This window comes from Piliocolobus tephrosceles, chromosome X, assembly GCF_002776525.5.
Source record: "Piliocolobus tephrosceles isolate RC106 chromosome X, ASM277652v3, whole genome shotgun sequence".
In the NCBI taxonomy this organism is placed as follows: Eukaryota; Metazoa; Chordata; class Mammalia; order Primates; family Cercopithecidae; genus Piliocolobus; species Piliocolobus tephrosceles.
The window spans coordinates 88266801-88280583 of record NC_045455.1 but is presented as its reverse complement, the minus strand read 5'-3'; the positions used below and the strand labels follow the sequence as shown (position 1 = coordinate 88280583).

Genomic DNA, 13783 nt, shown 5'->3' with positions numbered 1-13783 from the left:
TCGGCCTCCCAAAGTGCTGGGATTACAGGCGTGAGCCACCACGCCCGGCCCTCCCCACCAATTTTATATTTCAGCTTCAGCTAAACCCAGACTACCGACTGTTTCCAAATTGGTATCTTGCAACTATAAGAAATAAAAACAACAGAGAAATTCACACTAGAATATACTATGAAGCTGAGAACTGTATTCTAGCCCAATAACTGACATCAATCCCCCCAATTTAAAATTACTCCACGTATTTCAGACCTTTCCCTCTCTTTGCTATAAGCAGGGTCTCAGCAATACGTACAAAATATTTTATTTGGAACCTTATCTCACACCATATACAAAATTACCTCCAAATGGACTAAAAACCTAAATGTAAAACTTGAAACTATAAAACTCCTAGAAGAAAACATATGGGAAAAGCTTCATGACACTGGATTTGGCAAGGATTTCTTGGATACAACACTAAAAGCACAGGCAAAAATAGACAAATGGGACTACATTAAAATTAAAAACTTTTGCACATCAAAGGATGCGTCGACAGAATGAAAAGGAGAAAATATTTGCAAATCATATCCGATAAGGGGTTAATATCCAGAATATGTGAGGAACTCCTACATCTCAACAACAGTAAGAATAAAAAAAGGGTCAAGAATGTGAACTGACATTTCTCCAAAAATGATATAGAAATGGCCAACGAGCACGTAAGAAGTTCAACATCACTAATCCCAGAAAAACGCAAATCAAAACCACGAGATATCACCTCATACCCATTAATATGGCTACCATTAGAAAAGAGCAAGTGTTGGTGAGAACATCAAGCATGTAGAGAAACTGGAATCCTTTTGCACTGATGGTGAGATTGTAAAACAGTGCAACCGCAATGAAAAACAGTAGGAGGTTCCTCAAAAAGTTCGACTACCATATAATCTAATAACCCCACTTCTGGGTATACATCCAGAAGAATTCAAAGCAGGGTCTCAAAGAGACATTTGTACACTCATGCTTATGGCAGCACTATGCCCAAGGAAATTCTGTCACATGCTACAATATGGATGAATCCTGAGATCATCATCCTACGTGAAATAAGCAAGTCACACAAAAAAAGACATATACTGTATGATTTCATTTATACGTGGTATCTAAAGTACTCAAATTCTAGAAAGTAGAAGAGTGGTTACCAGGGGCCGGGGACAGGAGGAAATGGGAAGTTGTTTAATGGGTACAGAGCTTCAGTTTCATAAGATGAAAAAGTTTTGGAGATCTGTTGCACTGTAATGTGAATATATTTAACAGTGTACACTTAAAAATAGTTAAGATAGTAAATTTTATGTGTTTGCCACAATAAAGAGAAAAAGCTGAAGCAACGTAAAATATCATTCTCTTAAATATTCATTATTTAGGTAGAATTTCTTCAACCACTGAAAATTCAGCATCCAAACTGAGATATACTGTTAAGTGCAAACCATTTCACCAGATTTCAGTACTTAGCATGGGAAAAAAGAATGTCAAAGCACATTAATAATTTTATATTGATGACATAATATATTTTGAACATACTGCTTTAAAATATTGAATTTTAAAAATGTTATGCTTTAAGAACAATAATTAGAGGGGAATGTGGGGTCAATGGGACTGTGTTTGTTTTATAAGGTTAAAGATTGGAGCATATTTATAGGCTGGTGTAAAAAAGAAAGCAGGGAGAAAGAAATTAAACATAGAAAAGAAGGGAGCTAACTGATGAAGCCACTCCTGAAGGAGACTTGAAGAGATAACAGGCACATGTGGAAAAACAGATCTGAGACTTAAGTAGGTAACATGTGGAAAGGGAGAGATAGAAAAATTCTAGAGAAATCACAGATCATCTCATTTCCTCCATGAAATAACCAGACTATCTGCAGACTATATAGAAGAGGTGGAGTTGAATAAAAGGGTTGGTAATGATGAGATTTCGGAATAAATCATGAGCGATGAAGAACAAAACCCTCATTGAGGTTAACAAGACCCGTATGATCAGGCCATGGCCTCAGTCCCTGCCATGGTCCCAGCTCTCTCTCATCTACCTCCTCCCCTCCCTCAAAGTGCTGCCCATCGCTGACTGCCTCCTCTGAGGGTTTACCTGTGTAATACCTACTCAGCCAGATACCTGTTTACGGACAACTTCCTCAGGAAGTCTTCAGTGGTACCCTACTCTGCAGAGACTATGACAGTTTCCCTTCTCATAACCCAGACAACACCCTATGCCAGCACCATCCAACAGAAAGATCACGTGAGTCCCAAGTGTCATTTCAAATGTGACAGTAGCTATGTTTAAAAAATAAAAAGAAACAAGTGAATGAATTATTATTTTGAGACAGGGCCTCACTCTTGTTGCCCAGGCTGGAGTACAGTGGCACAATCACAGCTCACTGCAGCCTCAACCTCCTGGGCTCAGGTGATCCTCCCACCTTAGCTTCCCCCAGAGCTGGGGTCACAGGAACATGCCACCACACCTGGCTAATTTTTTGTAGAGACAGGTTTCACCATGTTGCCCAGGCTAGGCTCAAAATCCTAGGCTTGAGCGATTCTGTTGCCTTGGCCTCCCAAAGTGAGTCACCATGCCTGGTCGAATTATTTTTAATATTTTATTTAACCCAATATATCCAGAATATTATCTTGAATTGCCTCTAGACTGTAAACTCCATGAGGATACCACAGCATTCTCAGCTCAGTGTCAGAGCACTCAGTAGGACTAAACATTTACAAATTGACTGAGGGGTATGGCGGCAGGGGGTTGAGGGACATTTCCCTGCATTGAGGACCAGCCATTTAATTGGTGATACCAAAGCAATGTGGAGACAGAAGCAGAGTTAATCTGAACAGGGGCGTTATCTGGCAGGTACAGCACAAAAGACAGGTTTTCAAGAGAGGCAAAGGTGCCAGTGGGAAGCATATTCCAGGTGTTTAACCATGGGCTTCCTAACCGGATAGAGATGCTCTGCAAGGCCAAAAGGTGTCCCTGCAGCAGGGAGGGGAGGGTAAGGTGGAACAGAAGGACTGGCACACTGTTGCTGTGAGGGGGAGGGGGCACTCTAATAGAAAGTGTGGGTATTGAGAGAGCTGGAAAGACAGAACAAGAGACTGAGGTCCAACGACAGGATATGTAAGGTTAAGCTTTCTAACATGGAAAATTTAGGGAAATGACAAGGTGCCAAAGGAATGTTAAGATACAGTGGAAGCAGGCCGGGTGTGGTGGCTCATGCCTGTAATTCCAGCACTCTGGGAGGCTGAGATGGGCAAATCACCTGAGGTAAAGAGTTCGACACCAGGCCAACATGATGAAACACCATCTCTACTAAAAATATAAAAATTATCTGGGTGTGGTGGCAGGTGCTTATAATCCCAGCTACTCGGGAGGCTGAGGCAGGAGAATCGCTTGAACCTGGGAGGTGGAGGTTGCCGTGAGCCGAGATTGCGCCACTGCACTCCAGCCTGGGTGACAGAGTGAGACTCCGTCTCAACAAAAACAAAAAAACAAAAAAACAGTGGAAGCAAAGGTTACCTGGCTACAAATGATTAACTCCTCGAATGAAAATGTCTTTTAAGAATTTAAATTCTACAAGGGCAGAGACCATCTTTTATGTGCCATCCAAGCCCAGCACTTCTTAGATACTTGTTAAATACGACTGAACTGAAAGTCAAAGTTCAAATGTTAAAAATCAGATAGAAGTAAAACTGCCTTTGCAAAAATTACATCAGTGAAAAAATTACAGCAGTGGGGAGATCTTAGCCAATTCTCCTCTTGCCTTTAGCTTTAAAGCTGCCCTTAATTATTCCTGGGCTAAAACCAGGCTAATTTTGGGAGACATTTAGTTTATAGTTTAAATGGTAACAGCCCGTCCCCAAAATTCAACCGCCTTTGTAAGGCTAATGAGGGACCACCAAACTAGGCAACTGAGGAACCTGAATTCAGCTAAGGTGTAGACATAAACAATTGCCAGCCACTATTCCAGAGGTCACAGGATATGCAATGTTCCCAATTACTCCTGCAGATGTTACTATTGGAGAACCTAAGATTGGCCTTTTGAGATATCTGTTCAGGTTTTTTGGTTGGACCCACTGACCACTCCAGTGGCCTCACCCAGAAGCCACTCAGAGCATAAGAGGACCATTTCCCACACCGCTATGATTGTGCCCCCAACCAATCAGCAGTAAGCACCCACTGACTAGCCACCCCCACCCTTTCCCCCAGATTACCTTTGAAAACAGCCCCCAAATGCTCAGGTAGGCTGATCTGGGTAATAATAAAATTCCAGTCTTCTGTTTAGCAAGATCTATGTGTGCAAAAACTCTTTCTCTATTGCAATGCCCCCGCCTTGATAAACTGGCTCTATCTGGGCAGTAGGCAGGAAGAGCCCACTGGGCAGCTACAGAAGAAAAAGCCACAATACTGAAATAAGATTTAAGTAAAGGTCTCTAAGTTATGTGTTCAGTAATTATTTATTGGTCTAAATGATAAGAGTTCTCATAAACAATTAAGTCTTTAAGATTAACAACCGAAATCCCAATGGGGAAGGGGGTGGCAGGTACAAATATTTTCCAGACTTACCTTACTTTTTATCTGTAAAACAAACTAATGGCCAAACAGAGCCTTGGAAACTGAGAGGAAATAAAAACACACTCAAAAGTGTTTTTTCTGTTCTCTTATTCAACACAATAGTCATCAATACAAAATACTTCTTTGTCCAAATGTGGGTTTACCCCCACACCTGATACACAAAGTAGTGGACACCAGTGGGGTGTCCTCTAATTCAATTCAGTTCTGACACTATCTACCTGGAGATAGCCTCAGATCCCAAAGACGAGGGCTCAGTCTCCAAGACTGCTCCCCTCTCCACCAGACACCAGTCGCAAGTGCAGGCCTCAGGAAATTCTGACTGGCCTCAATTTGGGGTTCCCATAACCCCTCTTTGGGTTTAATTAACTTGCTAGAGCAGTTCACAGAAGTCAAGGATACACTTACTTAGGTTACCAGTTTATTATAAAAGATATTACAAAGGATACAGATGAGATACGCAGGGCTAGGTATGGGAAGGGGTATGGAGCATCCATGCCCTCCGGGGGCGTGTTACCCTCCGGGAACCATCGTGTGATCAGCTATCCAGAAGCTCTCTGAACCCTGTCCTCTTGGGCCTTTTATGAAGACTTCGTAACATAGCTATGGTTGGTGAAAATCATTGGCCATTGGTGATCAGCTTCCCCTTCAGCTCCTCTGCCCTCCCTGGAGGTTGGTGGTGGGGCTGACAGTTCTAACCCTCCACTCCAGTCTTTCCAGTGACCAGGGCCCATCTTGAAGCTACCTAGGGGCTGCCAGCCGTTGAGTCAACTCATCAGCATACAAAGACACTTAGCACTTTGCAGATTCCAAGGAATTTGAGAGTTGTATGCCAGGAAACAGGGATAAAGACCAAACATATATTTCACAACATCACAGAAGCTTTACTATAGCCAAACACGTCTTATTTTACATAAGACATAGGCCCTCGAAATTTGGCTATCAACACTTTTTACACTGGCCCCTATTACATACTTTAGAGCAATCTGTTATTTAAAATAATTCTAAGATTACTTAAAAAAAAAAAAAAAAGTAAACCCTCATTTGTTTTACATATGAAGGTGGTATGCTTTTAAAGTGGACACACAATAATTGTTTTATAGTATGTTACTTGTCTATTGCCTATTTTCTATTCCTCATTTCTCCTGCTCAGCCTAATTTTTTAAGAAAAAATAATTTTTCCCTGCATAATTTCTCCACTGAGGGAAAGTGACTGTCAAATTTATCATTCCTCAATCTCCAGGCTGGAAAGATTAAACATATAAGCTATACTTGCATCCCATCCTTCACAACACTTCTGTTCCTATCTTTCCAGCTATCTTTATCAAGACTTCAGAGGCTCTGCCCTGGTGTTTTACAAATAACCAAGGGAGGATAAATTTATGACATGGCTTTTGTCAGTTTACCTCTGAACAAAGCTGTATCTCTATAAAATAGTTTAATCATAAGCCATCAATGTTACAGTCCCTGTATCTTCCTATAAGAACATGAAACACTTCAAGCTTCCTCACTGGATCAATTCTCTTTCGCTTTTCCTCTGACCAATGACTGTTTCAAAGATTTGGAGACGTCTGTGAGCCAAGCCAGATCAAAGCCAATTTGGATCCAATTTGTTCATTAACACACGCTGTCAACAAAAAGAGTCAAACTCTGCAACATATTTGAAGAGATTTATTCTGAGCCAAATATGAGTGACCATCGCCCATGACACAGATCTCAGGAGGTCCTGAGAACGCGTGCCCAAGGTGGTGGGGGTGCAGCTTGGTTTTACACATTTTAGGGAGGCATGAGACATCAATCAAAAAATTTTAAGAAATACATTGGTTTGGTCCAGAAAGGTGGGACAATTGCAGGGCGTGGGGGTGGGGTGGGGGGAGTTGGGGGGAGTGGCATTCCAAGCCATAGGTAAATTTAAATTATTTTCTGGTTGCCAATTGGTTGAGTTTGTCTAAAGCCCTGGGATCAACAGAAAGGAGTGTCTGGGTTAAGACAAAGGATTGTGGAGACTCAAGTTCTTACTTTCAGAGGAAGCCTTCAGGTAGTAGGCTTCAATAGGCTGTAGTAAAATGTTAACGTTAACGTCACAAAAGCGTAACAGGTCATGTCCGACACCCACTTTCCAATCATGGCCTGAAACTGTCTCTCAGGTTAAATTTTAAAAGACCCCTGGCTGAGGAGGAAGTCCATTCAAATGGCTGGGAAGAAGGGGGAGCTTAGAATTTTATTTTTGGTTTACAATACATTAATATTTGCTTAAGTACTTAGGGATTCTGCCGTTAGCAAAAGAGATAGGATCCCAGCTCTAGGAAGCATACATTCTAAAGGATAGAATCTATAACACCTGCTTCTTTAAAAGCATACCAACTAGAGGACAATTTATTATTGTAAGTCATGAGCACTTACTTGTTAAAAAATTCCTTTTTTTTTTTTTTTTTTTTGAGACAGAGTCTAGCTCTGTCACCCAGGCTGGAGCACAGTGGCACAATCTCAGCTTACTGCAACCTCCACCTCCTGGGTTCAAGCGATTTCTCCCACCTCAGCCCCCTGACTAGCTGGGATTACAGGCACCTGCCACCACGCCCAGCTAATTTTTGTATTTTTAGTAGAGACGGGGTTTTCACTGTATTGGCCAGGCTGGTCTCGAACTCCTGACCTCGTGATCCGCCCGCCTCGGCCTCCCGAAGTGCTAGAATTACAAGTGTGAGCCACTGTGGCTGGTCAAAAAATTCCTCTTAATAACTTCTCAGAAGGCTAATACACAAAATAGCCACCTTTTCTGAATCCAACCAAACAAAATAACTTATTAACCACAGATTTTCCTACTGCTTTGTATTTTCTGAGGAAAAGAAACACATGTCAGGAAAGCTAAAAGGGATGTGTTCTGTAAAACTCTCAGGCCCTCCAACAGGCTCAATTTAGGTAGGCCTGCCCCAGTCTTCAAATTCTACATGCACGATACATATATATAACTTTTTCAACCAACACTGCTTCCTAAACAGAGGAGAACCTATGAAATGAGACCTGTGGTTCTTTTTTAAAAACCTAGAAGCATTTGGATAGAGGAAAGTGGGCCTGTGAACTATGGCCCTGTAAGCAGGAGGGGAAGTTAAATAGTTCTTCATAATACACTTTAAAGATATTTGAATTTTGGGGTGACAATCAGAAAGGAAAGAAAGAAGAGGGGGAGAAGGCCGAAGAGCCAACCAGATTACAAGAGCCTGGAGTCCTTCTTTCTTTGATGGTGGCCAAAATGTATTTTAAGGACAGAAATGCCTAATATTCAATGTCAACACTTCTGACATTGCTCCACTGTGAACCCCTTCACCCTCCCCTTCCTCTAAATCTCCCATAAAGCTTACCACACCCATAAAGTCTTTCTGTGAACTCTTTTTTTTTCTTTTCTCTTCTTTCCTAGCTCCTGTGAGACACATCTATCCAACAACTGCATCATGGATCTCTCAACCATCCATTTAGCACCTCCTTAGATTGGTCCAAAACCGAACTTATCTCCCCTTCCACACCTCTACCATCAATTGTTTTAACTGCTTCTTCTCATACCCTCCAACATTCTACTAGCTCATTAATGTCACCATCTAAAGGAACAACTAATATTTACTGAGCACTTGGAATGTGCTAGGTACCCTGCCAAAGGCATTACATGCGTAATTCCTCAAACCCTACTGAACAGGTATGACAATCATTTCCCAAATATTAGGAAATCAAAGTTCTGTCAGGATAGTAATTCTAAGGGTAAGTAATAGAATTAGAATTTGACCCGTTTTAATTCCACAGCCAGCTTACCCAGTACATGTCAATCAATGCCTGAAATCAAACAACCCAGGATTCATCCTTCCCCTCCTTAAGCCTGTCTAGTCACTTACCTGATCCAGCCTCCTAGTCTTACCTGTTAAACGCCATGTCGTTTCTCCTTCCCCTACCAGCACACTAGCATTTACTAAGTCTTTACTATGTGGCAATCACTATTCTAAGTAATATACATGTTTTTTCAAGTTCTATCCCCCAAACTCTGAGATGAAGAACCTAAGGAACAAAGAGGTTTCAGTGTATGACAGAGCCTGATTCCACCCCAGGTAATCTGAATAGAGAATCCCTGAGCACTTAACCCCTCCATTATAACAGCCTCCAGCTTAGCCTCAATACCGCCCATCTGGAAGCCCACCATCCTCCAGATGCTGCAGATATCTTTCTGGAATGCGAATGTTATCATGACATTCTCCTGCTTAAAATTAGCAGCTCAGTATCACTGACTGGATAAAGTCCAAATTTCTTAATCTGGTATACAAAATCCTTCCTTTTTCTGTTCAAGTCAACTCAGTAAATATTTTAGTGACCAATGTAAGCAAGAAAAGGTGCCAAGTGCTCTGAAATGAATAATATACATGTCCCTGACTACTACTTCCACCTTGGACACTGGGTCCTTCAGCCAGACAAGCCCATATGCAAAGCTCATAATACAACAGCCCAAAGATACATGTATTTATTTTTAAGTGGCCTGCGTGCTACGTGCCTACAATGTAGGATATCCCAAATCAATCTGAAGACTAGGTGCCTATATAACACCTATTCTTACAGGTCTCTAGGCAGAAATGCTCCCTAAGTTCAAATTACTTCAGGGTAACTAGCGGGATAAAGGCATGGATCAGTTTCCAAATGAGAAAACTTCTGGGCAAGAACTAACCCCTGCCATCAATGGCTGGCATGCGGTAGGTACTTTATCAGTGGCTAAATGAATAAATAATGAAAAAATGTCAAAGTTGATGAGAAGACCAGAGAAACAAGATACATGGAGAATGTAACACACAAGTGGGCCGAATTAAAAGCAACGTTATTCTACTTTGGTTCTCATTTGGCCTACTTTTACCCCATGGGAAAACTCACATGTGGGACTTGGACAAGCTTAAAAAGCCAAAACTTTGTTATTCATGGCTCAAAAAAGCTTTGACAAGCCAAAAAAGATACCAGATTCCCGCTTCCTTCTTTACCTGCCAAAGTCCATTTTCTAAAGAGGTGTGGTGATGGGAATCAAATCTAGCAAAGTAAATAAAATTGATCTACTGAGATCCAACTTCAACAGTGCTGCATCGAAGTACATGCAAAAGAAATATCAAAATCTGTCCCGGGAAGAAGGCCAATTTACAAGTAAGCACTATTGCCGCAAGAATGTGAAATTCTTAAAGGCAGTTCCAATAAGCTGGAGCTCACAAGTGTTCCTCCTCCTGCACCGCCACCGCTCTTCACTCAACTTTGTTTCTGATTTCTGTGATTTTAAAAAGGATAATGTATACAGCAAAGCCCATGCATAAGTGTACTTTAGCTCCTGGCACAAACGAACGTCTGGATTCATAAACTCAACGTAAACTGAAATACTAGAAGAAACACTACATGAGTCAAAAGTTCTTGTTTAAAACGTGGCATAAAGCTTTGAAAAGCGAGTGATGTATTTCCTGAACGATGCTTTGTGTGCAACTGGTTCCAAATCAAGATTCATATTTTTAAATTATCCACTGGAATATGTCAAATCTATCTCCCACCCTCTCCAGCCTAAAAAGAAAGGTGAGAATTCACAGGCAACAGGCTAGGGCGGAGGCAACGATCTCTCCCTATCCCTTTGCAGAGGAACAAAACCCGATAAAGGCAGCTAGTGCCACTCGCATTGCCGACACCACACACACACACACACACAGGAAATTTAAACACTCACCCCACCTCTCCCTTCCCTTAAGAAGCAAACGACGCCAAGATCTGCACCGCGGTGGCCGGAACCAGCAAATGCTAACAGCCGGAGGCCGCCCGCCTCCAGGGCTCCTACAGGCGGCGGACACCGGGCGCCGACTGTCCCTCCCCGACCAGCCCCACACCGGAGTCCACCCCAGCCCCGCAGCCCGAGAAGCGAAGACAGCCGCGGACGACCAAAGCTCCCGGGCGAGCTGCGGCGCCGCTCCGGCCGCCTCCCGGGGCGCGGCGCTCCTCCACACCCAGCCGACGCCCGCACCTGAGGCGGCTGCCCGCAGCCGGCGAGAGGGCGCGCAGCGAGGCGGGCAGGGCAAAGTTACTCACTGGGAAAACGCGGCTGCCCGGGCCGCGCACGGGTTCCTGGCGCCGCTGCCCGGCACCAGCTCCCGCTCTCCGCGGCCCGCTGAGGGAGCGGAGAGCCTGCCCGGCTCCGCTCCGCCGAGAATTGCCGCCGCCGCCACCGCGGATTTCCTGGCAAGAAGCAAACTCCAGCCGAGACTTCACTTCTCAACCGCCCCTGCTGCCTTCCCGGGGGCCAGCGCTAAGGCCGAGCGGCCCAACCCGCAGCCAGACCAATCGGAGGTAGCACAGGGCGGGAGGTGGGCGGACCAGAGGGCGGCTCCACCTATCCGAGAGCTCGAGAGGCGGGCCAGAAGGGGCCCGTCACTCCCGGGTTAGAGTGAGACCACTCCGCCCTCGCCGCCCGCCTCCCCCACCCGCCCCGGGCTGTCCCCGCCGCCCGCCTGATTCCCCTGCGGAAGCCCCGGGGGCTAGGTGCCTGTGCGCACCCCGGGCCGCCGCCAGGAGTGGCACTGCTAGGGAAAGAGTGAACATTCAGAGGAATCGCGGGGCGGGGTCGGGGGAGGCTAGGAGAACAGGTGGCGTAGGGAAGCAGAAACGTAGTTGCGCAGGACAGCTGGACAGCTGGAGTGGGGCAGGGTCGGGGCCGGCGGCTAGGGGAGAAGGGCCTATTCGAGAGGAAGCGCACCTGAGGGAGCGCGGCCAGGGCCAGGACGCTGGGAGCTGGGCGGAGAGCGAGTCTGGGTGGCGAAAGGTTGCCGAGGCGGGGGCTGGGCACCTGGGAACAAAGGTGAGGGCGGGTTCCGCAGGTCAGGAGGTTTGAGGAGCCACAGCGGGTAAAGGGAAAAGGAAGTCCACAGCTGGAGAGGACGCGCTCTGGGGGGGTAGAAGGAATCCTAGGACGAAAAGGATGAGGTGGGAAACAGTTTTTTCTCAAACTCTCACTCCCCTAAAAGAGAAAGACATTTCTTTCTTGTCCTTTTTTGACCCAGTTGAGAATGCAACTGCAAGGTCCCCGGTGAGACAAATACCGCCTTCAACCCTCGTATTCTGTCGTGACTTATCTTGCACGTGACTCCCTCCCTCTTCAAGGTGTGTTGACAGACTAGAGCCTAAGCCTGTCGTCCCACAAAAGGCCCGGGAGGGCCGGGGTCCCAGGAAGGGCCATCCTGGGTCAACACCGCCCCAGTGGGGGAGTCGAGCCTCTTACCACTGGGAAGGGAAGTGATTTGGGGGCGGCAGGTAAGGCCCCGCTCCTTCGCCATCACCTGGGGAAAGGTACCAGGGTTGAGCTGGCGCGCCCGCAGGCCTGTCTGGGCCTCGGGGTAAAGCGGCGCTGGCCCCACCCCCTGCCCCTCCCGCCGTGAGTGGCCTTGCCTGGTCGCCCAGGTGAGCCGCCGGGCCGCGAGCCACCGCCCACCCCGCGTCGGGGCGGGGCCTGGGGGCGGAGCCTGATGCCCCGCCCCGCGGCTGGGCCCTGCCGCGCCGCTGCGGCTCCTCCTCCCTCCTTCCGTCCTCCGCGCCTTCCGTCGGTCTGTCCTTCCTTCCTGCTTCGCCTCCACGCCTCGCGCTATGGGACAGAACCCCCGATCCGCCAGCACCACCTGAGGATCCGGAAACCGCCCCAGCGATGGAAGAGGACCAGGAGCTTGAGAGGTAACGGCCGAGGAGGAGGCGGGCGGAGCGGGCCGCGCCCAAGGGGAGCGGGTGGCCGAGGGGCACGCTGCCCGGCCTAGCAGTCGGGGCCTGACTCGGGGCGCAGAGAAGAATCATGGAGAGAGAGGTGGGGAGGAGATATGAATGTTTCAATGGAGAGACTGAGAGGTGCGCTAGCTATTAAAGAGGGAAGACAAGTTGGGAGACCAGAGTTAAGTATCCGGACTGCCCATCCCCGTTAGAACAGCAGCGTGTAAAATCACGCCCCGGGCCTCTGGTGCCTCTGTCCCTGTAACTACGGCTCACGTTCCTTCTATGTACAGTCTGCTCCTAAAGCCACTCATCTGTGCACTGAGCTCTTTTTCTCCCTCCCGCTTGACTCCTGGACCTTCCATTCTCCTAGTTTCCTTCTCTGGCAAAATGGAAGCCGTAGTTGGGCCTGCACATTGATCATCTGTATCCTCTATTTTTATACTAGAGCAATCGGGATTTTTATGCCTTTCAACCCCCTTTTCATCCTCTAGCAGGACCAATCCTGTTCTAATCCTATCCCTTGCTTGTGACTCTACCAAAGAATATTTTTGCAAACACTTAAGTTTGTGTTTTTCTAAGAAAACTCCCCTTGTGGCCAGTGTGAATGGTCAAATGGAGCAGGGAAAAACTGGAGGCAATAAATTATTCATAGAGTTTGTGGAGGCAGGAAAATGAGAGGCGAATAATTCTGTGTAGCTGGAGTAGATTAATAATAATGCGTTGCAATGTGATAGAGTAAATGAAAAAAAGCTAGTTACAAAACAATATTCAGTATGATCTCATTTTTATAAAAAATATGTGTGTAGAAAAATATCTGGATTGAAGACCTCAATGGCTGAAGGCGAGAGGAAGACAGCCCTGGAAATGGTCCAGGCAGCTGGAACAGATAGACACTGTGTGACATTTGTATTGCACGAGGAAGACCATACCCTAGGAAATTCTCTACGTTACATGATCATGAAGAACCCGGAAGTGGAATTTTGTGGTTACACTACGACCCATCCTTCAGAGAGCAAAATTAATTTACGCATTCAGACTCGAGGTACCCTTCCAGCTGTTGAGCCATTTCAGAGAGGCCTGAATGAGCTCATGAGTGTCTGCCAACATGTGCTTGACAAGTTTGAGGCCAGCATAAAGGACTATAAGGATCAAAAAGCAAGCAGAAATGAATCCACATTCTAGTCCCTTATGCAGTATACAAGGAGAACTGTCCTCTAGGATATTCTCTTCCTGATGGTGCAGAACCCATAATTAGAAGTTTGTGGTTACAGCATACTCTGTCCTTCAGAAAGGCGTGATTCTAGCTGTTGACCCCTCGCAGCTGTTGGAACCTCTGCAAAAACCTCTGTATTATTCTAATAAATTCCCTCTTTTATTTAAACTAGTTTGACTGGTTTCTGTTCCATGCAACCAAATGGTCCTTGAGGATGACTTTTTTTTCTTTTAATTAAGCCAGCATTG

At 45.8% G+C, this 13783-nt stretch overlaps 4 protein-coding genes across 6 annotated transcripts in view; 3 read left to right on the top strand and 1 right to left on the bottom strand.

Moving 5' to 3' along the window:
- The window catches only part of LNX2 (ligand of numb-protein X 2), a 74533-nt gene extending 62563 nt beyond the window's left edge, over nt 1-11970 (bottom strand). The window contains exons 1-2 of one of the 3 annotated variants that reach the window (XM_023208734.3): nt 10658-10896; nt 9261-9262 (exon numbers count right to left, since the gene is read on the bottom strand). The gene's annotated coding sequence lies outside the window, so the exon portion shown is untranslated. Of the gene's footprint in view, nt 1-9260; nt 9263-10657; nt 10897-11843 lie in introns of those variants that run through there. The other 2 variants (XM_023208735.3, XM_023208733.3) reach the window with 2 other exon arrangements.
- Nucleotides 9616-11761, top strand: LOC111540427. Its single transcript, XM_023208707.1, has 3 exons — nt 9616-9739; nt 10215-10915; nt 11626-11761. The coding sequence occupies exons 1-3, from the start codon at nt 9616-9618 to the stop codon at nt 11653-11655; spliced, it is 855 nt and encodes a 284-aa protein (XP_023064475.1). The 3' UTR covers nt 11656-11761.
- Nucleotides 11971-12017: 47 nt separating the features above from the next.
- LOC111540449 (DNA-directed RNA polymerases I and III subunit RPAC2) lies at nt 12018-13703 on the top strand. Its single transcript, XM_023208736.2, has 2 exons — nt 12018-12289; nt 13129-13703. The coding sequence occupies exons 1-2, from the start codon at nt 12264-12266 to the stop codon at nt 13502-13504; spliced, it is 402 nt and encodes a 133-aa protein (XP_023064504.1). The 5' UTR covers nt 12018-12263; the 3' UTR covers nt 13505-13703.
- Nucleotides 12079-13783, top strand: part of LOC111540450 (protein POLR1D) — a 45956-nt gene continuing 44251 nt past the window's right edge. Inside the window, exon 1 of the mRNA XM_023208737.2 lies at nt 12079-12289. Coding sequence (XP_023064505.1) covers nt 12264-12289 — 26 coding nt within the window. The 5' untranslated portion in view covers nt 12079-12263. The remainder of the gene's footprint in view (nt 12290-13783) is intronic.